General features: G+C 41.7%; 1 protein-coding gene across 1 annotated transcript in view; it reads right to left on the bottom strand.

Annotated features, from left to right (window-relative positions):
• Positions 1–23,873, bottom strand: part of LOC127630629 (sodium-coupled neutral amino acid transporter 3-like) — a 38,800-nt gene that overhangs the window by 1,556 nt on the left and 13,371 nt on the right. The window contains exons 2-15 of the mRNA XM_052108256.1: positions 17,064–17,207; positions 16,056–16,125; positions 13,870–13,985; positions 11,869–11,942; positions 11,332–11,424; positions 9,944–10,025; positions 8,562–8,644; positions 8,160–8,218; positions 7,418–7,534; positions 7,102–7,181; positions 6,641–6,741; positions 6,128–6,252; positions 5,817–5,961; positions 1,016–1,119 (exon numbers count right to left, since the gene is read on the bottom strand). Of these exons, the coding sequence (XP_051964216.1) occupies positions 1,016–1,119; positions 5,817–5,961; positions 6,128–6,252; positions 6,641–6,741; positions 7,102–7,181; positions 7,418–7,534; positions 8,160–8,218; positions 8,562–8,644; positions 9,944–10,025; positions 11,332–11,424; positions 11,869–11,942; positions 13,870–13,985; positions 16,056–16,125; positions 17,064–17,122 (1,308 nt within the window). The 5' untranslated portion in view covers positions 17,123–17,207. The remainder of the gene's footprint in view (positions 1–1,015; positions 1,120–5,816; positions 5,962–6,127; positions 6,253–6,640; positions 6,742–7,101; positions 7,182–7,417; positions 7,535–8,159; positions 8,219–8,561; positions 8,645–9,943; positions 10,026–11,331; positions 11,425–11,868; positions 11,943–13,869; positions 13,986–16,055; positions 16,126–17,063; positions 17,208–23,873) is intronic.

Raw genomic sequence — 23,873 nt, 5'->3', positions numbered from 1 at the left:
TTCACCGTTTGGATGGTATTGCACAGGATATGAGCAGTGCCTGGTTTCTTCTAGACATGACACTTGGAATTGAGGCCAAACAGTTCAATCTTTGTTTCATCAGATAAGAGATTCTTGTTTCTCGCAGTCTAAGAGTCCTTTGGGTGCTTTTTTGCAAATTCTAAGCAGGCTTTCTTGTGTCTTTCACTGAGGAGAGGATTCCATCTGGCCACTCTGTCATAAAGCCCAGATCGGTGAAGTGTTGCAGTGATGGTTGTCTTTCTGCAAGCTTCTACCATCTCCAAACATGATATCTGGAGCTCAACCAGAGTGACCATTGAGTTCTTGGTCACCTCTCTTGCCAAGGCCCTTCTCCCACTATTACTAAGTTTGGACAGGAGGAGAGTTCTACGAAGAGTCCTGGTGTTTCCAAACTTCTTCCATGTAAGAATTATGGAGGCCACTGTGCTCCTGGGAACCTTCAATGCAACCAAAAAAAATATTTGTAGCCTTCCCCAGATCTGTGCCTTGACACAATACTGTCTCTGAGCTCTGCAGGCAGCTCCTTTGACCTCATGGCTTGGGTTTTGCTCTGATATCAAGCTGTGAGACCATATACAAACAGTTGTGTTCCTTTCCAAATCATGTCCAATCAATTTAATTTTCCAATCAAAGTGTAGGAACATCTGAATGATGATCCAGAGAAATGGGATTCACCTGAGCTAAATTTCAAGTGTCATAGCAAAGGGTCGGAATACTTACGTCAATGTGATATCTCAATTATTTATTTGAAATAAAATAATAACTTTGCAAAATTATCAAAAATCAGATTTTTGCTTTGTCATTATGGGGTATGGATTGTAGATTGATGTGAAAAAAAATGAAAGGGGTCTGAATACTTCATGAATTCTATATATTGTAGTATCTACAATATATAGTATATTATAATCATATTCTCCCTTGATTTTTAATTTTTTTTTACTCTTTTTTATTCTTTAACGTGTGGAGAAATCGTAGAATAGGTTTTAAGACTTACCTGAATTTTTGGCCTGGAGTTCATTGGCTCTTGCTCAGTGGAAACGATACGGATATAAAAGAGACCTGGGAGGATGAAGATCAAACTTGGGGCAGAAGTCGCACCTATTGAATAAGCAAAAACTAATTTTATATACTTGCTAATGAAAACTCTTTAACAATACTTGAAATATTAGAAATATATTGATATCATACTGTTAGTACATTCTGGAGTGTGAGATTTAAATTTTAGAGAAAGTCACATACCACCATTAGTTAACATGAACTAACAATGCTTTTTAAGTATTTATTAATCTAAGTAAATGTTCATTTCAACACATTTTTTTCATAATGTGCTGTACATGCTAAAGGAATGTTCCGAGTTCAAACACGTTAAGCTCAATCGACAGCATTTGTGGCATAATGTTTATTTTCCACAAAAATAAATTTTGACTCATTCCTTCTTTTCTTTAAAAAAAAAGAAAAAATCTGGAAGTGAATGTGGCCAATTTTTGAATGCTAAAATACTCACTTTTTCAAACGTATATCCACAAGATATAAAGGATATGGGTGTAAAAATTATTTGTATGCAATGAAATCACTTACTAACCTTTCTGTTTAAAGTTTTATCCAATTTTACAACTTACCATGACGATGTAATGTCAGCAAACCCTAAAATGACTAAAAATTACAATTTAAACAGCTTTACAACTCAAATAATGCATGTGTTTTAACACAAGAATGAATGTAAGTGCTTTTATCAAATTTAAGCTTCAAATTTCTGTGTTTAGATCCTCCAAAAATTGGCCACATTAACTTTCATTATCCTCATTCACTTCCATTGTAAGTGCCTCACTGTAACCTAGATTTTTGTGATAATCTTCATTATCAACTTGGGCACAAATGCTGCAATTGAACTTAACTTGTATTGAATCGGAACATTCCTTTAACATTAGCTAATTCACTATGGACTAACCTGAATTAACCATGAACATTTTTATTTTTATGGAGTGTTAAAGGGATAGTTCACCCAAAAATGAAAATTCTCTCATCATTTACTAACTCACTTTTTTTCTTCAGCAGAACACAAATTATGATTTTGAGAAGTGTATTTCAGCTGTGTAGGTCCATAGAATGCACATGAATTGGTGCCAAAATATTGACGTACCAAAAAGCTCATAAAGGCAAAATAAAAGTAATCCATACAACTCCAGTGTTTTAATACATATCTTCAGAAGTGATATCATAGGTGTGGGTGAAAAACAGATTAATATTTAAGTCCTTTTATGCTTGAAATTCTTCTCCCTGCCCTGAGGGTGGTATACATGAAGAATGTGAATAACCAAATCACAAGAAGAGGAATGTGAAAGTGATCTGTTTCTCACCCACAACTATCATATTGTTGGTTACTGGTGTAACCTTGGTTCTCTGTATAGTGGAGGACTGCCAGAGACAGATAAAACATAGTGGAAGGAGTCCTGCTCTCATGCACCATATCGGCAAACTCCCATTGATTTTGTCACATGTGACCCCGACTGATGACCTGTAGGAAGCTATATCCATTTCCGTCCATCATGGTCGGCCTCTGTAGTCATTCCAACAGTGACCAGAGACTCTGGCGGTGTTCAACTATTCATAGAACCATGGTGACAAAAATAACTAATGTTCTATTTCATTGTTCCAGACTGCCAGAGATGGTTATAACATATTGGAAGACGAATACAGCCGAGTCACAAGGACAATATGCAGTATTCAACCTAGACTGTGCCCGGAAGTACAGCAGAGCTGACTGAAGGAACAGAGGCCACATTTAGTCTATATCTTGTGAATGTACAGGGTGACACCCATGTGACCATGTGCCATATGTCAGAGAGGGGAACGCAATGCAGTGCTGCCCATGAAGTAGCCACAATATGAGTTGAATGGCACCTAACAGATGTTGGAACTGTACGGTCAATGATATGCAGTGGAAATGGTGGCCACCACCCAATAAGCTAGACGTTCCTTGGACAAAGGTGCATCTTTCCGACAGGCACCAAAATGAATAAACTACTGATCAGTGGTACGCCATGAAGCTATCTTTGACAGATATTGTCGCAGCATTCGTACTGGACACAGGGCTACACAGGAGGCATTGTCATCATGTCGAAATACCACTGAACAGGGTGGTTCGTGAACTGGGCTGACAATACCTTGGGTTGAAAAGCTGGGTTCGGCCAGAGTGTAACCTGGTTATCTTCGGGCCCCCACCTGATACATTGTGGACTTACTGAGAGGGCATGTAGCTCACTGAACCTTCTCGTAGGTTTTATAGCCAAGAGAAAAGCAGTCTTCATAGGAAAACTATTAATATGAGCCTGCTCAATAGGCTCATAAGGTGCTGAACACAGGCTATCAAGTACCACCTGCAGGTCCCACTGAGTGTGTGCTATGCACACCGGTGGGTTAAGGTGCATAGCTTCCTTAAGAAATGTCACCACTAGTTTATTTGCTCCCCTACAGGGTTCTGATGAGCTGATTTATCTGCCACGAACACACTTAGCATGGCTGGGGAACTTCCAGTGTCCAGTAAGTGCTGCAGGAAGTACAACACTGAGCTGATAGCACAGTCAACTGGATAAAGAGCCCATTCTGTACACCATGAAACAAGGAGTTTCTACTCACTGGCATACATCAGATGTGTTGATGGAGCTCTGACATTCATGACAGTGTTTCTCACTCCAGCCGAACATTGTGAGAGCATCTGTTCAACCCCAGGGGTCAGAAACACAGCTTCAACCTGTCCAGGGAAGGGTGCCAAAGTGCTCCATTCATCTGTGAAAATAGATCCCTCTGAACCTGCAATGGTTGTGGTGGACCAGTTATGAGAGCTAACAGAAGGCTGAACCAAGGCATTGTTAGCCAAGATGGGGCTACTAGGATGAGCCTGTCCCAAATTGACTTGACAACCGCTCTGTGTAGACACCATTCCCCAAGCCTCAGACCAAAACGGGAGAGTGAATTCGTCACACTGTTGCAGTGACCAGGAATGAGTCACTGCAACTGACCCCAAAGCCTATAAGGAAGCATCAAGCAACTCTAAGGCAGAGCTGTCAGGTGGGGCAGCAGTCATGGTGGAATGAAGTGCAAGTAACAGGTGGGCGATGGAATTCCCTTCCTGACTCAAGCCTGAGTTTGCATTATAGGTCCTGACCAGCAGGTGATCAGTGCGCCTGAATTCCGGGTTGGGGCAGCGGAGATTTTGTCTAAGTGCCTCGTCTGGAGACACCATCAAGGAAGATATATAAAAAGGGGGGGCTGATCGAAAGGCAGAAAAAACTACCTCAGAGAAATCATGACAGCTTGGCATTAGGAAATCCTCTGGCCGGGAGACTGGATGGCGCAAGAGGTTCGAAGGGCCCAACACAGTAGAAGGTGGGCCCAAATTCAGCCTAGCTAGTTCCATCTTAAGCGTGTCTTGAGGTGAAAACACTACTGAAGGTCCAGTACCGCAGAGTTCTGAGCCATCACTATGGGAATGCTGAGACTGGGAATGTTAAGATAGCGTATCATCCAAAAAGGGATAATGGTCCTACTCAACTGTAACCAATGAGTCCAAAAGCTGATAGGGACACAATGTCCAGCTCGAATGCCCTGAACTGTGTTTGTAAGCTCAGTCGTTTGGTGACATAATATAGCAGAGGAGGTCTGTTTTTTCTTTGAAGGCCCTTCAGCCGTGCTAGCTGGACGCTTTCACCAGTGTGTTGAGTTGTGGTCCTGCTTGAAATGTTCTGAAAATCAGGGTCCAACTTAGCAAGTTGATGCTGCCTTACCTCCAAAGGCATTAAACTATACTCAGAGCAGGGATCTGAGGTGTTCAGTTCCTAGACAGGTAGGATATTGGATATGGCCATCCATAAGATCCATTGGGCATGAACAGAGGGAGCATGAGGCAGCCATTGCTCACCTATATAATAAATGGAGAACTCTGGTCAACCAATGAGTTAATAATGAAATGCCAAGATATTAATAATACATACAGCAACAAAGAGCTGCTGTTAGTGAGTAAGGGCATTACCACAGTTGTCACGGTAACCGCACATTACACAGAACGATGCTCTGGTCAGGCAATATATCGTAACCGTATAAAAACAATGGTTAATGTTACAGAGTGGTATCAGTAAGAACCATGGTTAACCACAGAGTTCCTGATAAAACACTTACCTCAATAACGCTGTTTAGTAAATGCTGCTAATGAAAATCCCTGGATAACCAATGGGTCCTCTAGCGCTTGATCCACGCGGTCCAACACTTCAGGCTAATGTCTGAATCCGTTGAATATTGATGTATAATTCCGAAGTGAAAATCTGATGATTAAATCCGAAGGTCACGCAAGAGCTGTGCATGCTCGAGCGAGATTTACAAAGAGACCTACCATAACGTCATCTGTCAGGGTCACGTGTGACAAAATCAATGTGAGTTTCTTGATATGATGTGCGACTCCTTCCGCTATGTTTTAACCATCTCTGGAAGTCTGGAACAATGAAATAGAATGCTTCTGAAGATATTGATTTAACCACTGGAGTCTTATGGATTACTCCAAAATTTGGCACCCATTCATTTGCATTGTATGGACCAAAAGAGTTCAGAAATTCTTTTAAAAATCTTAATTTGAGTTCATCAGATGAAAGAAAGTCATACACACCTGAGATGCCATAAGTGTGAGTAAATGATGAGAAAATTTGCTATTTCTTTAACAAAGATAAATAATATAAAAACTATATTGTTTATTGCGTTTACTAATGTTAACAAATGTAACCTTATAATTCCCATTATTTACTCACCAATGATACCAAATATATCACGAATGTTGGGCACAAATATGACGAGCAGGTTGACAACAAAGAGGAGACACACGGCAATGGTGATGTGACGCACCCAGTGAAAGGGCTTATCAGGGAACAGTAGCTGCAGAAGGGCTCTGCGAATCTGAAAGAAGAACGAGACAAATCAAAATTATCAACATCATTTAATCATTTTATTTGTTATCAATCCCAAATTTGTTTACTGCATCTCTCAGCTTGATGTGGAATAGCTTTGTTTTGGCAGAAATAGAAAAGCCAGAAAGTCAGTCAGATAGCTGCATATAACCTACCGGGAAGAGCACAACGGGAACTGTTAGAGTGACGGCCACCAGCACAGCCAGACGCACACATAGGATGAGAGTGTCCAGAGGATCCACCTTACTATAAGTGTGAAGAAGTTCTGCCTCTGTGCTTACTGGTTTTCAAACAGAAAGATTAACATTTATTGAGATTAACTACTATTTCAACGTTGGCATGTAGACACTGCTTAAGTGAAGAGGTTTAGGTTTTATTATTTAAGCTAAATATACCCCAAATTGTGAAACAATTTTGGAGGAAAACAAGCATGACACATAAAGCCTGTAACCAAGATAGCGTTAGCATGTGATGCCAATCACTTCTCAGTTGACAGCTCAAAATATTACACTTAACCAAATAAGGTAATTATTCCTTCCTTTTAATTAAGGAAAGTATTGGCTTTTTGGTGGTATATAGTATTGTTAGCAGTTGAAATTAGGTCAATTTTAGGGCTGATATGCAGCATAGGGCATTATTCTTTTTTACAAAAAATCCAGAGTGCTTACAATAAAAGGTGAGGTAGCCAAAGACGGCAGTGAGCAGATACATGACAAACATCCCCAGGATGGACACGTTGGCAATGGCCTGCATGCGTCTCTTTGTGGGACTAGAAGTGTCAAAACAACAACCATAAAGGAGATTTACTTTTGACTCATATTTCCCTTTTTTCAACAAAGACACAGAGACACTTTCTGTTCAATCAGAACATGTCAAGGAACTAGTAAATGCTTATAGCCAATGTCTTACTTCACATCAACTGTTAGTGTATTCAAATTACAGATTTAAAATACATTCTAAAGTAGCTTGTCAAGGTAACACACGTATACAGTATAACCCAATATTTAATATTTTGCATAAAGTAAATTAATTTTAAATGAGAAAATCAGTATCTGTAAAAAGAATAATAATAATAATAAAAAAATAATGACCACCAATATTATGAGTGATCGTGATGTTCTTAACATACTTGCGCAGTTCAGTGTAGATTGGCAGCACCTCAGGGTGGCATACAAAAGCGAAAGCCAAGATTGGGACTGTGTAGGCTGTCTGCAAGACAAACAGTTACTGAAATTACACCAGGCTCTGTCTGATCTTATGCAGTGAGCAAACCAGCCAGCAACATTCACACTTATGTCATCATAATGAAACTACTAGAAACATTATTTCCATTTACATACAGACTATTTGCCTCTATAGCCTTCCATGAAAAGCTATTGTGAAAATAGCTCTAAAACTTGGGTTGCATTTCATGAAGATTTGCAGTGGTAAACACATTTCCTGACCTGCTGGTTGATGGTGAAGTATTTGGTTTCACATTCTCCATCAATAGATATGTTGTCAGCGGTGTGGTTACTGAAACCATCAAAAGGACAAGGGATGTTGAACTTCTTATAGATGACCTGGGGATCACAGAGATAAAGAGTTTGAGTATGAGAGACAAAAATGAAATTTTATGTTTGAATGACAGTATGCAAGAGAGAGAAAGAGACAGGGAGGAAAAAGAGTGAGATATATCCTTCCAAGGAGTAAGAGACACAGGCATGAATTAAGGCAGGAAACAAACAAATATAGATGTGGTTGTGCAGATTCCTGACAGTAAAAGACTTGTGAATAGCTGCTCTAGGCACACTTACTGTACATTATATTCTCTTGATATTTAAAATTCAGTGCTCCTATAAAAATACAATTGTACATACATGTTGCTTTATTTAAATTCATGCATTTGGCAAACACTTTTGTTCAAAGCAACTTTTTCAGTAGATACAAGATCTCTGTGTACCCAGGGGATTAAACCATGATCTTAGCATTGCTAAGATCAGTTTTTTGTGTCTTTTTTCAAAGCAGTATAAAATTACAGACAAAATTACTTTCTTCAAAATTAAATTATTGTGTCAGTATTTTTGGTAAATTTAGCAGCTCTGTTTAAAATATTTTATTTCCAAATGGACATTATCTATATTTATAGAACAAGTGCACATATAACAGCATCAGGTCAATATATTGTATATCTCTAACATCACTTACTGAGATCAGGAAGAAAACCATACATGTCAGAGAGAAGCCACTGGTGTAGCCCAGGTACCCTACAACATACAACAGACATAATTTGGACACCAGCTCACTGTCCATTTTGTTTGCATTCATTTAGGATGTCATTTCAGGATTCATATAAAAAACTATTGATTCTTTATTTATCTTTTGTGTTCTACACAAGAAAGTAAGGTTTGGATCAACACGAGGGTGACAAAATTATGACAGAATTAAAATTTTGTCAACTATCTCTTTAAATGTGAGTGTGAACCTATCAGATCTGAATTTGTTTCCTTTTACAAGGCATTTACCTCTATTTTAATTTAAGAATAATGGTAATGGAACAAGCAAAAATAAGAATGTGGATTACGAATACGAACACATCAGTACGCTTACCAAGCTGTCTCATGAGGGCAAGTGGAAAGATGATGCAGATGGACACAATGATGATCAGATAGTTGCCATTCAGGAACCACTCACTTAAAAAAACAAAAACATTACAGAAATACCAGAATGAATAAGGTTAAATAATCAGTTCCACAAATGTTTGAGGATTTGAAGCGCACATCGCACTAGCACTTTAAAGACACTAAATTAGACTTTTTTTTTTCTTTTTACAGTTTTACTTATTTATCTGTTTTTTATTACCAGCTCTGATTTTTACATGGCGAATGTGTTGACATTAGTTTAGGACTCAGCGTTTCTCAACGGGGGTGTTTGGACATTGTTGGGGGGCGGTGTGAACGAGGCAGCAGAGAGGGGGGCGCTCAGGCACAAATGGGAGGCGTTACTCAGAGGTATTCAACAGGCGGCCTGCGCAAAAATCTTTTCAGCTCTTCTCCTTAGCCTATGTCTTCGTCTTGCTCGGATTACTGCTGCCACTTCTCTAGGAGGATATGCCAGGAGAGCCGCTTCCTAAGTTACACATGCTTTTAAGAGGCGGAGAATTTTCAGCGCAAAATAGAGGCGCGCTTTCACCGGCTTTTTCTGTACATAACGCGGAATACATAATTAGGCGCATAATTAGTGCTCAGGGCTCACACTAATGACCGTAATTAATTAAAAAAAGTGGCTGTTTTTGACGTCGTTTTTTCTTCGGTTCAGTTCAGGTGGCCGAGCTGTTGTCGTCTTTGTTCGTCATTTGAAATCAAATGACCGTTTGTAGGCTATTCAAATTTGAAGCCTAGTATATATTGCCTAATTGAGTGCGTGAACGACCGCTGCTTTTTCATTGGCCATTTAGGTTAGTTACGTTATTGTTCACGTGATTGGTTCATCTTAAAAAAAATTGTGTGTGAGCCTGAATTTGTTTGAATTTCTAAATACATTTGCAATACCTTTCAAACATGTGTTTTTGCATTTTTTTTCCAAACACAATACTCAACTTGAGGCTTTTACATGTAGTTTAAATACAATAAGAAACTTCGGTTTCAGTTTTTTTTTTTTTTTACCAAAAACTCAGGCTTCAGATATCAGCTTTCACACGTAAATTTCTAACAGAAAAATAAAGTTTTTGAATTGAACTGAATTGAATTTGGAATGCTCCGGAGTTCTGGATAATGTCCAGCAACAAATACACAATGAGAATTCCATTCTGTGAGTCTACTGGTGTAAACATAAAGCGGGCATTTCAGCCAACAGTACCAAGGAGTCAGTAAAACTGTGGTTTTGTAATAGTTACCTTGAAAGACCCAGATTTCAAAGATAGATTCATCTGAGTAGATTAAATTAGTATCATTAAGCAAACATGAGACAAAGCAGATGATTATGTTTCTCACCCAGTGCTGTGCTGAAGACCAAGAAAAGTCTGAATAACCAGAGGTAATTCATACTTAACAATGAAGAGGTAGCTAGACATAGCTGAAAGAAACAGATAGACAGATAAGCTACATCAGACATGTTTTGTCGTCTTGCCTTCCCCCTTCTAACATACTCCAATGAGCTGTAGTTGAATAACCAGTGTTTAGTATGCATTAGAGAAACTTTCACACTGCAACAATTTATACTGTAGCAGATATTGTAGTGTAATATGCAACAGACATGGACTTATGTGACCTATAGCCTAAGGTAAACCTTGACAACAATGCCATCTGCGTGGCTCTATTTCTAACGTTTCTAAAAGGAACACATTTCTAAAAGGAACACAAACATATTGCAATACATCTGGCAGGACAATAAAAATGTTTTACATGGTCAAAGACGGAATGTTATGTATCATTGCACCGCTAACGTTCCATTTGAGGTCAAGCAAGTAACCATACACCATTCCTCGTGAAACCACATTACTTACAGTATTACAAGAGCTTTATAATAAATATGATCTCTGATATATGATAATATGAAGCCTGATTTTGTTTGTGGTTCCTACTGAAACCTGCTAGACCAATTTACGGCAAGAAAATATTTCATTCTAATCTAGTATGATAGCCTATAATCAGTGTAATTATACCTGTTACAGGCTTTAAACACAATAAAAAGTGTTTTTGTCATGTAGTAGCATTAAATTAATATTTCGGGTTCAGTAAGTTAAGGTCAAGCAATAGCATTTGGGGCATAATGTTTATTACCACAAAAATGTATTTCAACTTGTCCCTCCTTCCTTTTAAAAGAAGCAAAAATCTGGGTTACAGTGGGGCACTTACAGTAGAAGTGAAAGGGGTCAATCTGTAAAAAGTTTCCATTTCTGCCTTTAATATTATTCCATTGTAAGCATAGGCGGAAATCACGGAGGGGTCGGGGGGGGGGAGTCAGGATATATCATTAAAATATGTGTATTGTAAATAATATAATGATATATTCTTAAAATAATTGTTTAAGAAATAAAATAATACAAATGCAAATGGGGCAACAACAAAAAACCCCTTGGTGTCCCCTTGAAAAATTGCTCTTGAGAATTGTTATGTTTATTGTCCCCCCCAACATTTTGATAAAATTTTCGCCCCTGATTGTAAGTGTAAGTGCTTGTAACCTTGCTTTTTTTTTTTTTTTTTTTTTTAAGAAGTGTCAAAAAGGAGTCAAAATATTTTTTTGTAGAATTTTTTTTAAAGTAATACATTAAAGGCACATTTTCCCTTTTTAGCCTACAATGCTCTTGAAATAGCTGAAACTGCAATTAATCTTGTAATAGTTTTGAAATTATATCAGCATTGACCAGTTGTCAACTCACCACCAATGTTATGCATTGTTATGACAACAGCTGCCAAAATTTTCCCTGGGTGTCCAAATGCTCGTTTACCAAGTTGTTCATAAGCGCGAATGCCTGTTCAGAAAATATCACAGGTTAGAGATTAATCATTCAGTATGATGAACCCAAACACATCTTCATATACAAAACCAGCAAACTGTTTAAATCAATGAAATGACATCAAAAGAATGCAATGAACAGTTTGTTAACACAGAACTATAAATCAAAATCTACAAAGCATCTTTTTATAACAGACATTTAAAAAAGACCCCGTTTTCTCTCCTGTGTTGATGTATTTCCTACTGAAATTGGAAGCTGGGGTGGAACATACTGAAAGGTTTGTCCTATTTATAGTTTCAGGTCAGTTTTCCCAAAAGAGTGAGACAGTATTTTTAATGTGTTTATTTGCTTAAACTTAAAAAAGTAAACTTTTAGGTGAACACAAGCATATAGAAAGCCCTAAAACGAATACACATGACTAAAAGTCTTGAAGAAGCAAATCTCCTGAATGGGCCTTACCCACAACTCCTGCACTCCTCAGTAGAAGATGGACAGAGTATGATGACAGGACAGCAATGCTGGTCAACAAAACCCTGTGGAAAGTAAGGAGAAAACACAATGCTTTTAACATGAGATACTGTACATGACTGAACAAGATCATGTCTGTCATATGACATGAGACAAGCAGATGCATGAAGATGCATCTGATGTACATTCCCTTCATAGTTGAAAACTGCAAAGAATATCTGGAACCTACTGTTCTGAACCATGTTATGACCAAAGATTACACAATGTTGGTTGGCCAGAAATTTTTTAAATTGAATCTTTAATGGGCACTAAACTAAAAGGAACCTTGCAAGTATTAGAGCTATATTTGACACTTATATGTCATTCGAGGACTTTGTATATCATCACTATGTCTTCACTATCTTCACCCTCAATTTCCAGTAAGATAATGACGTGTTTCATTGGTAACAGTAAGAATATATAACATGCTTCAGACATAATTTTACATTCATTTCATTTAACTGAGGGTAATTGACAGCATGCCACAATTTAAAATAGAATATCCCTTTCACATCATTAACTATGATCCATGTCATCTGCTTATAATTACCCTTTTCTATTTACATGGGGCATTCCATTTAGAAGTAATCATTCCTCTTTGAAGACTTTACCATCCACTGTGAGAGCTTTGGAGGGCTAAAAGATGTGGGGCTCAAAAACTAGGGTCATTCGGAACTCACTTTTAAGTCTTTTTTACTGAAAATTCAGTTGGAAGCGATCTCACAGCATGACAAAGTGCCCTACGAAAGAATTGTTCCTTGTCTTATATCCAATTTGGCTTTTTTTCTTGGTTATGGGTCTGAATTGCTTGTTTATTTTTTGCTGTTGTAAGCCAATTTTGATTTGACTGCCTGGATATGTTTTTCATTAAATTAACTCTGCAAATTAATTTAAACTAAGGTGCCCTTCAAGTGGAGTCGGAAATATCGTAATTAAGAGTTCCGAGCACATGAATTACACTGCGAAGTCTTATTAATGAGTGGGAAACTCAGAATTCTAGATGATTCATGAGTTTCCGAGTTGGGGTGTTGGAAGGGGCTTGCCAATATGAAAGATTATGAAAAGCAATGATTTTGCAAAATTATTTCAACTTCTATAATTTATTTCATATGACAGTCAACTAATAACTCACACTTCATGGTTTGTTTTAAGCAAATTAATTAATAATATATTAGATACCATGCATTAATAAATCATATAAGTTTATTCACTAATGCCTATTTACCGGTACACCAGAAAAAGCGATTTTGCCTTCATTGCATAATTGTTTAAGTTTGGCTTCTTCCGTATTTTGTTTCCCACATGAATGCATGACATGTCGTTGTAACGAATGCCCGACTTGGAGGTCTGAGTTTCCTAAGTACACTTGAAGGCAGCATTCACCCTTGGAGTAGTCATTGCTACAGTGATCTTTATTACATTTTTACTAATTACTAAATTATAGAGCAGAGTCTCCAGAGTTATAATCTGCTAAATCATCTCATGATCCCACAAACCCCTACAAAATCTTACCACAGCTGTGGAGGAATTTGTGAAATGTGAAACTGTTCTACAATTCTAATGTGAGTTATCCAAGAACCATGCAAATTCCATCTACTGAATACAGTGAATCATGTAAGGTGGCTCTCCAAGAGTAAAGGTTTCCTGTTGGATTGGTCATAGAATGCTTCTCATTTAGAGTTCGATTCAACCCTAAATTAATTTAGATGTTACCACATGATTGTTCCATCTAGAGGAATGGAGGGGTTGATATGGACACATTGAAAGTTCTTAGGATATCGGTGATGGTATATAGATGGGAAATGGATTCTAACCTAAATTCAGTCCTCATTGTTACAGTGTTGCATTCACGTCGTTCACGCAAATCAACTGAGACTGTAGTTTTGATCATTAACATGGAGGCTCTTGATGTGACTTTGAGCGAGGTTTTGAGATGCATTCTGGGATACTCACAGGAAGAGGATGATACCAGTGTTGGACATGGCATAGGACAGTCCCAGAATCCCACTACCCATGATGGCATTGCTAAGGTTGAAGACAGACATCCCAAACGAGGTCTTTCCTTCAAACTACCAGAAACACAGTCAGAGAAGAAATGAGATGCAAAGTAAAATAAAAAATGCCACATACACTGGCGGACAAAAGTTTGGAATAATGTACAGATTTTGCTCTTATGGAAAGAAATTTATATTTTTATTCACCAAAATGGCATTCAACTGATCACAATTTATAGTCAGGACATTAATAATAATTACTATTACAACTTGATGAAAATGTTCAGAACTTCTTAAACTACTTCAAAGTGTTCTCATCAAAAATCCTCCATGTTCAGCAATGACAGCTTTGCAAATCCTAGACATTGAAGGCTGTCAATTTCTCAAGATACTCAGGTGACATTTCACCCCACACTTCCTGTAGCACTTGCCATAGATGTGGCTGTCTTGTCGGGCACTTCTCACGCACCTTACAGTCTATCTGATCCCACAAAGCTCAATGGGTTAAGATCCATAACACTCTTTTCCAATTATCTGTTGTCCAGTGTCTGTGCTTCTTTGGCCACGTTAACCTTTTCTTTTTGATTTTCTGTTTCAAAAGTGGCTTTTTCTTTGCAATTCTTCCATAAGGCCTGCACCCCCAAGTCTTCTCTTTACTGTTGTACATGAAACTGGTGTTGAGCGGATAGAATGAAGCTCTCATTTGAGGACATGTGAGATGCCTATTTCTCAAACTAGACTCTGATGTACTTATCCTCTTCTTTAGTTGTACATCTGGCCTTCCACATATCTTGCTGTCCTTGTTGGAGCCAGTTGTCCTTGTCTTTGAAGACTGTAGTGTCCACCTTTGTATGAAATCTTCCGTGTTTTGGCAATTTCAAGCATTGTATCCTTCATTCCTCAAAACTATGATTGACTGATGAGTTTCTAGAAAAAGCTGTTTCTTTTTTGCCATTTTTGACCTAATATTGACCTTAAGACATGCCAGTCTATTGCATACTGCTGCAACTCAAAAACAAACACAAAGACAATGATAAGCTTCAATTAACAAGCCAAATAGCTTTCAACTATGTTTGATATAATGGCAAGTGATTTTCTAGTTCCAAATTAGCAATTTAGCACGATTACTCAAGGATAAGGTGTTGGAGTGATGGCTGCTGGGAATAAGGCATGACTAGATTTGATCAAAATATATAAAAATACATATTTGTTTCAAATATTGATGGTGCTGTTTTTTAAATCAGTAATGTCCTGAATATACTTTGTGATCAGCTGAATGCCCCTTTGGTGAATTAAAGTACCAATTTCCTTCGGAAACAGCTAAATCTGTACATTATTCCAAACTTTTGGCTGTCAATGTATATATATTTAAACAATTTGATGAGAATTAGAAGAGAGACCAGGGGCTAATTTCTAATTTTTGCGCTCATGCTAATTCTAAGTGCAATTTTCGAGCCAACACAAAGCGGAAGTGGGCCATAAAATGTTTGGATTTGGTATATGAATTCATTTAGTTATTTTGATTATATTTTTGTTTTGTTTAAAGAGTCAATTGAATTTAGAAATATTTTTGGTTTAATTATTTGTGTGTTTCAATAAATTAATTTAATTTTTAAAATTCAAAATCGACCAGTAGAAGTGAAGTGCATGCCGATACATTCACTATTAATACTAGTCATGATTTGTGTGTCAGTAGAATACTTCCATTCCCTATAATTTAACAGAGCGTACATCAAAATCCTGACAAGAGTAGCTTTTTCTAAGCAAATAAGAGGCGTGTCCATATTTTTTTATTTTATTTATATTTACATTGCTGATATTTATGAATGTGGTGTCTTTGTTTATATTGCTGGTGCTTTACGGAATGGACTATATAACAGGACGCAGACACTGCAATATACGGAGAAAAACCTATGAGTTAAATTGCACTTGACTCAGCCCATTATAGCATTGCACATATCAAACCAACTTGTGCCTATCCTTAGCGCATTCTTGCACAAAAATAACAAAACTTCATGGCCATGCCCACTGACTTTACACTTATGACTTATGGCATAGACCAGTGCTTAGCACTAGCACTCTTAAAAAAGGGCCCCAGATGCTTTATGAATATGAGTTGAATTGGATCTTGGTTTCTGCACTCACATCTGTAAACTGAGGGGGTTTTCCTCCATCACTCTTGTGTGGTAAAAACTCCTCTCGTTCAGGTGACTCTCTTGGTGTCAGAAAAAAAAATAGCTTGCTTAAAAATGTCACAATACTTGCAATGCAGCAATTATAAGACCAATAATGCTACTAAAATAAAAATAATAAAAAAAAAATTATGCTGACATGTAAGTAAAGTAGGTGCAGTTTGAATGTAACAAATAGTTACAGAAACACACAGTCATTTTTGTTAATGTAGCAGCCACCTTGGATATATATAGGCAATAGTACGTCAGGAGATCATGTTCATAAAATTAATTGGACAAAAGGAGCCCTGTCCAAGTTTTGTGTAAAAGGTTGCCATTTTAAACCATTAGGTTTAAAGGCTGATTAAAATTATAAAAAGTGATGTGCCTGAGATTTACAATCCCATACACAGCTTATCATAGTAAACCTTGCGTCATGTTTCCATGAAATATAATGTGAGAAGGACTATATCATTTAAAGTATCGTTGTTTAACAATTAACACAATTGATATGTTCAACCTGTATGAAATATATTAATTTGAACATAAATCCAAGGGTATTTCTTTGGGCTAATCAATGAGATAAATGCTATTCTGTGGTACACTGCAAGATTTGATGCTCCTTGAACAAATTTTTTTAGTTATGTTGCTATGTTCTCATTTTCCTTACAGGTTAATTTAAAGTTTCCGTACTCAAACATTCACTTCAAATAGTCAGAGCTGCTTATAGACATTCCTGTGAGATACATATGGTGTACAGTAACAGTGGGAAAGGTAAAAATGTGTGTTTTGCTTGAAAGATTTTAGCATGCTTCTGCATGCTTCTCCAGGTCAATAGAAAATAAAGCGGTAATAACATGTGCAGCAACACAGGAAGCTTTCTGATTCTTATTGAAAATGACAATCCATAATTTTTACACAATTCTTATACTTCATTATAGAATTAAGGTTAAAAAAAACACTACTGATCAAAAATTCATACCCCTCCTCAAGATGTTGAAAGTCTTGGTGGTGACCGTTTGTTAGTTTCTGAAGTTCCATTGTGTATTTTTTTCTTTCTTTTTCTCTTTTGAGCAGTAGGATAATGTTGTCCAATTAATTGTGATGGGTTTTCTCTAACGTAGATCTGCAAGAGAGAAAAATAAAATACCAGAACAATAAAATCAGTGTGTAAAATACAACAGAAGTAATAACTTATTTTTTTAAGGTTTGTAACATTCTACAAATAATTCTTTTTCTATTTAGATTCTTTTTCCATTATTTTCTGGAAGCTATCTGATGAAAAACCGTGAGAACTTTCAAGATGTAGCTGATAGTCCAGGAAACAAGAGGTCCATTTCCCACTACCTCTAATATGATTGGCTCTGAGGGGGTCAAGGGGGAAAAGAGTACAAGAGTCCCAGGTGATCTATAACTCTGGGTCTATTTCTGTAAGTTGGAACTTTGCAGTTCTCTATGACCACTTTTGCCATTTCAATGTAACATTCAAAAAGTAATCATTTTTGAGAAAGCATGGATCTATAGAACATTGAATAATCATTTATTTTCTCAACCCAAACAAACTTTCAGGGAAATAATTGTTCTTATACAACATGCCTCTCTATATGTGTCCCCAAATTCACTGCTGAATGAAGAACTTTTGGAACTGTTAACTGATGTTTGAAACTGACTTGAAAACGTATCGGTTACCTAACGTAACCTCGGTTCTCTCTAGATGAGGGAACGAGTATTGCGTAAGCTAGCTTACGCTACGGGAAAGATTCATCTTTTCTGAGATATTGAAGCCAAAAAATTATCCTTAATTTTTGTATCCATTGTCAACGCAGTGCGGCAGCTGCAGACCTTGAGCGGGCTAGCTAGCGAGCTCATAGGTTGCTCTGCGGCAACTGCTGCAGCCTATAGATGAGCTTGGGCTAACTCGCGATCCAATGAGAGGCGCCCGCGCTCACTGCAACAAAGCCCGCCAAAATGGCCGTGACTAGAGTGCATATAAGCGTAGTTCGTAGGCTGGAACCCTGGTTTTCATTGATTGAAGCGAAAAGTCGCCGTGGCGCTGAAGCACGGCCGGCTACGCAATACTCGTTCCTCATCTAGAGAGAACCGAGGTTACGTTAGGTAACCGATACGTTCTCTTACGAGAGGTTCTCTCAGATATGCGTAAGCTAGCTTACGCTACGGAACCCATTGTCAACGCCGTGCGCGCCAAGCATCCACTGTATGAGCCCCAGGGAATTAAGGGGGACCCGGGGAGCCCTTATGAGTGGGGAAATAATATTTGGCTGGCAAGAATGCGGGTCATTGATTGTGTAATACATAAGCACATAGTGGGAAGGGAACGACAGAGTGGCGGTGCCGGTCTGTGTGGAATGTGTCCCATCAGTGCAGCTCACCAGGGGAGCTGTAGCGTATTAAACCGCTAGTAGTTTTGCCTGCAGAGCGGGCACTTCCATATTGTAAAATCTGACAAAGGTGGAGGGGAAGTCCATCCCGCTGCCACACATATGTCGTGAATGGAAATCCCGCTGGACCATGCCCACGAGGATGCCATGCCTCTAGTGGAGTGAGCCCTAATGCCCAACGGGCATGGCAGGTCTTTTGACGCCGTATGCAGCAGCAATAGCGTCCACTATCCATCTAGATAGTGTCTGTTTCGAGGCGGCGAGACCTTTGGCACGCCCTCGAACGAAACGAAAAGCTGCTCAGAGCGCCTGAAAGCGGCGGAGCGTGCAGTATACAATCTCAGTGCTCTGACCGGGCAAAGGAGATTGGCGCCGCGTCAGCTATCGGATGCTGGCAGCGCCGATCGGGAAATGACCTGTGCTCTGAAAGGAGTACCGATCACCTTGGGAACATAGCCGTGTCTAGGCTTTAAAATGACCTTAGAGTCACTTGGTCCAAACTCAAGACACGCAGCGCTGACAGACAGCGCGTGAAGGTCTCCCACACGCTTGACTGATGACAGGGCAGTCAGAAAACGGTTTTGAGTGAAAGGTATTTCAAATCCACGGATTGAAGTGGTTCGAAAGGGGGCTTTCATAGTTTCGAGAACTATAGAAAGATCCCAGATAGGAACCGATGGGGCGCAGGGGTTCATCCTTCTAGCTCCCCTGAGGAAGCCGGATGACCAGCTCGCTTTTACCCCATGACTGGCCGTGCAGGGGTTCAGCTGAACGCCGCAACGGCCACCACATACACTTTGAGCGTGGATGGGGATCTGCCCTTATCCAGCAGCTCTTGTAGAAATACTGAGCAGCGACTGACACCCCACATGTCCGCGGGTCCAGGTTTCGGTCGGTGCACCATTTTGAGAACTCTGACCATTTTGACGCATAGAGTCTTCTCGTGGAAGGGGCTCTAGCGTGTATGATGGTGTTTATTACTCCTTCTGGCAGAGCGACGGGTAGTCGTTGATCACCCACGCATGCAGCGCCAGCGCTCTGGGTGGGGATGCCAGATTGTGCCGCTGAGCTTGAGAGAGGAAATCTGCTCTCACTGGGATGGGCCACGGCGCTGTCAGTGACAGCTGCGTAAGCTCAGGGAACCATGTCTGATTCTCCCAACGCGGGCTATGAGGAGCACCGAGTGACGCCGTTTCCTGATCCTCTGCATTACCTGTGGCAATAGCGAGACGGGAGGGAAGGCGTAAAGCGGGCGCCTGGGCCAGTCCTGGGCCAGCGCGTCCTCGCTCGAGAAAAATATTGGGCAATGAGAGTTCTCTTTGGACGCAAAGAGGTCTATCTCTGCTCTGCCGAATAGGTGCCATAACGCCTGGACTGTTTGAGCGTGCAGGGACCATTCCCTGGGGGAATATTGTCTCTGGACAGTCTGTCCGGGCCGTCGTTCAGGTGGCCTGGCACGCGCGTCGCCCTCAGCGAGCGCAGGTGGCACTGGGACCAACTCAGTATGCGTTTCGATCAGATGGAAGAGGTTCCTGGATCTGACACCGCCCTGACGGTTTAGGTAGGATACCACAGATCTGTTGTCCGAACGGACCAGGACGTGGTGACCCTGAATGACCGGGAGAAAGCGACGAGCGCCGTACTCGACCGCTATCATTTCCAGACAATTTATGTGAAGGAGCTTTTCCTGAACTGACCATAAGTCTAAAACCGGAGAGCCCTCGCGAGACCGCACCCCAACCCGTGTTGGACGCCGTCTGTCGAGATGACTTTTCGGCGAGATACAGCTCCCATTGTCACTCCCGCTGATACCATTCGGCCACTGTCCAGGGCTGCAGAGCTGAAATACAGGTCTGAGTCACCTTGATGGGCTGGCGGCCTGTGGCCCAAGCCCAGCGAGACGCTGGTGTTTAGCCAATGCTGAAGCGGGCGATGTGCAGTAAACCCAGCTGAAGTACTGCTGCGGCTGAGGCCATGTAGCCTAGCACTCTCTGAAATTTCTTCAGAGGTGTGAGGCTGTTCATCTGAAATGACACGGCTAGTCGTTGCACACGGCGCGGCTGTGTAGATAAGCGAGCCGCCATTGCCACTGAGTCTAGTTCTATTCCAAGGAAGGAAATTGCCTGACTGGGCTGTAGTGAGCTCTTGGTCCAATTGACTGCAAGGCCCAAACTGTTCAGATGACTGAGGAGAACTGTCCTGTGAGACAGAAGCTCCGTATGTGATTGTGCCAAAATCAGCCAATCGTCCAAATAGTTCAGAATTGCGAAACCCTGACTCCGCAGGGGTGCGAGCGCCAGGCCCATGCACTTCGTGAAAGTACGGGTGCTAAGGACAGGCCGAACGGAAGGACGGTGTATTGATAAACCTGGCCGTTGAAGGCGAATCTCAAGAATGGCCTGTGACGGGATTTATCTGAATCTGAAAGTATGCATTTTTCAGATCGAGAGAAATAAACCAGTCCCCCTGGCGCACATGCGCGAGGAGTTTGCTGGTTGAAAGCATTTTTAACGGTCTTTTTGCAAGCGCTTTGTTCAAAACCCTGAGATCTAATATTGGTCTGAGGCCGCCGTCTTTCTTGGGGACAAGAAAATAACGGCTGTAAAACCCCGACTCGCTCAGGGGAGGCGGCACTCTCTCTATGGCCCTTTTGCACAGAAGGTTTGCTATTTCTGAACGAAGCATGCACGCTGCTTCTGTGTTCAAAGTAGTTTCGAGCCACGCTCTGAAGCAAGGAAGACGGCGATCGAACTGTAGCAAATAGCCCTGTTTTATTGTGCTTAACACCCATTCGGATATCCCTGGAATATCTTCCTACGCTTTGAAGCGTAATGTTAGAGGGTGAATGGCCAAATCGCTCTGATTGCTGCACACAGCGCGCTGAACAGAATGTGTGAGCGCGCTTACTGTGCTTATGCTGGACTGCTCGCAGACAGCAGGACAGGCTGTTCTGTGAGTGACTTCCCGATTGAGGTGAATGGGGAAAGAGTCACGCCTGTTAAGTGATGCGCAAGCATAGCCACGGACACGGGACTTACATACAGAGAAGTGTTTGCTGGCCGTGTGACAGAGCGGGCAGAGAATGGGCGCCGCGACGTATTCGTGAGCGCATTTATTGACTCTAACACTCGAGCGGTTCGTAACCGCTTTTGAGTGTGCTCTGATGGGGACACGGAACGTGTAATGCTTGTGTGTAGAGGTGAACACTAGATTGTGGGCACATTTTCTACACATAAGGCTGGTCGTGTGACAGAGCGGCCAGAGAATGGGCAAGCGCACGGATTCGTGGGTGCGTTTATTAACCCTAACACTCGAGCGGGTCGTAACCGCTTTATGTGAGTGTGCTCTGATAGGGACACGGGACGTGTAATGCTTGTGTGTAGGGGTGAACACTGAATTGTGGGCACATTTTCTACACATAAGGCATGTTTACTCTTTACAAGATTTCTTTGGGTCGCCGTGAAAACGGCGTTTGAGTGCAGGCAAACGGGTAGTATTACTGGCTTGTTGGCTGCTGAATCCACCACTGCAGTAGCCTGAGAGAAGGGGACTGACAGGGGGCGTACGGGACTTACATACAGCTGGCCGTGTGACAGAGCGGGCAGAGGAGGGCACGCCGACGGGCTCGTGGGCGCGTTATTAACTCCAACACTCGAGCCGGTCGTGAACCGCTTATGTGAGTGTGCTCTGATAGGGACACGGGATGTGTAATGCTTGTGTGTAGGGGTGAGCACTGGATTGTGGGCACATTTTCTACACATAAGGCATGTTTACTCTTTACAAGATTTCTTTGGGTCGCCGTGAAAACAGCGTTTGAGTGCAGGCAAACGGGTAGTATTACTGGCTTGTTGGCTGCTGAATCCACCACAGCAGTAGCCTGAGAGAAGGGGACTGACAGGGGGCGTACGGGACTTACATACAGCTGGCCGTGGTGACAGAGCGGGCAGAGGAGGGATGCGCAGACGGGCTCGTGGGCGCGTTATTAACTCCAACACTCGAGCGGGTCGTGAACCGCTTATGTGAGTGTGCTCTGATAGGGACACGGGATGTGTAATGCTTGTGTGTAGGGGTGAGCACTGGATTGTGGGCACATTTTCTACACATAAGGCATGTTTACTCTTTACAAGATTTCTTTGGGTCGCCGTGAAAACGGCGTTTGAGTGCAGAGCAAACGGGTAGTATTACTGGCTTGTTGGCTGCTGAATCCACCACTGCAGTAGCCTGAGAGAAGGGGACTGACAGGGGCTAAGCTTTGACGGTGGTCCGGCGTGGCGGGACTGAGCCGTCATTTTCTCAACAACGCTAGGAGGACTTCGGTTGCTCAGGTTTCAGTACAATCTTAGGCCGAGGCCTGCAGGGGGCGGCGGTCTCGCGGCGGCTGTCTGAGCCTGATCGAGGGCGGCCGCCCTGTCGACGCTGAGAAGTCTGGCTTGTTGAGCTGGGCGCTGTGAAGAGGCTCGTGCAGGAGGCTGGTCACGTGGGCGGCCTGTAGAGGAGCTAGCGCGACGAGGCAGAAAGAGATTCATGGCTTGGGCTTCGAGAAACGGTCAACAATGCCACTCACCGCGGAACCGAAGAGACCGGACAGAGAGTGGCGCGTAGTGCGTTCAGCTTCTCCCAAGTCGGCTAGTCAGATCTGAAACAGCCTCTGTCTGTAAGACGGCCATGGAATGCAGAGCAGATGCGGCCAACACAGGCGGAAGTAGTTCTGCAGGCCTTAGACGGGAGCACCAGCTTAGACCGCCATCTCGCGGAGGGCGGGCAAAGGTGTGGCGTGGAGTCTGTTGGGAGCCTGCTCAGGGGGCGGTGACCACTCGAGCCCGAGGCGGTCGACGGCCTGTGTGAGGAGGCGTTAGTTCCCCGCCGACTCGGGCGGGTCCTGCTGGATTCCTGGGCTGAGGAGGAGGCGTGTGAGCCTGACCACTCCTCGCTGTCGAAGCCATGATGGAACAGCCCTTATCCTCCGCTTCTTAGTCCGAGATGGCAGCAGAGCAGCCGCTGGCGGCAACTCGCGCGTCCTGGGTGGGCGGGAGGGTGAAGGCGATGCTCGAGGGAGGGGCTCCGGCGAGGCAATTGCTTCTACCACTGGTTCCGGCAGCCTTTGAGAGCGGCGCTTTTACTGCGCGGCTGAATGGAAGGCGGCGCGGCGTTCGGTCCTGAGCGCTCGAGTCGAGCCCGCAGGGTCGACATCGAAGCTCCTCGCAGAGATCGCATCCGCCTTCAGCGAGGGCGAGCTCTGCATGCTCCAGTCCCAGGCAGAGAGCGCAGATGGCGTGGCGGTCTCCGGTGCTGAGAGGGGCGCAGCATGAGGCGCAAGTGGAGCGAGGCATCTTTAAAAAGACGCTCAGTACTCTTTTGTGAAGTTCATAAGAACTAGCTTGCTTTAAAAGGAA

This window comes from Xyrauchen texanus, chromosome 37, assembly GCF_025860055.1.
Source record: "Xyrauchen texanus isolate HMW12.3.18 chromosome 37, RBS_HiC_50CHRs, whole genome shotgun sequence".
Taxonomy (NCBI): Eukaryota; Metazoa; Chordata; class Actinopteri; order Cypriniformes; family Catostomidae; genus Xyrauchen; species Xyrauchen texanus.
Note: the sequence above shows the minus strand (reverse complement) of the source record. Positions and strands in the feature narration are given on the sequence as shown.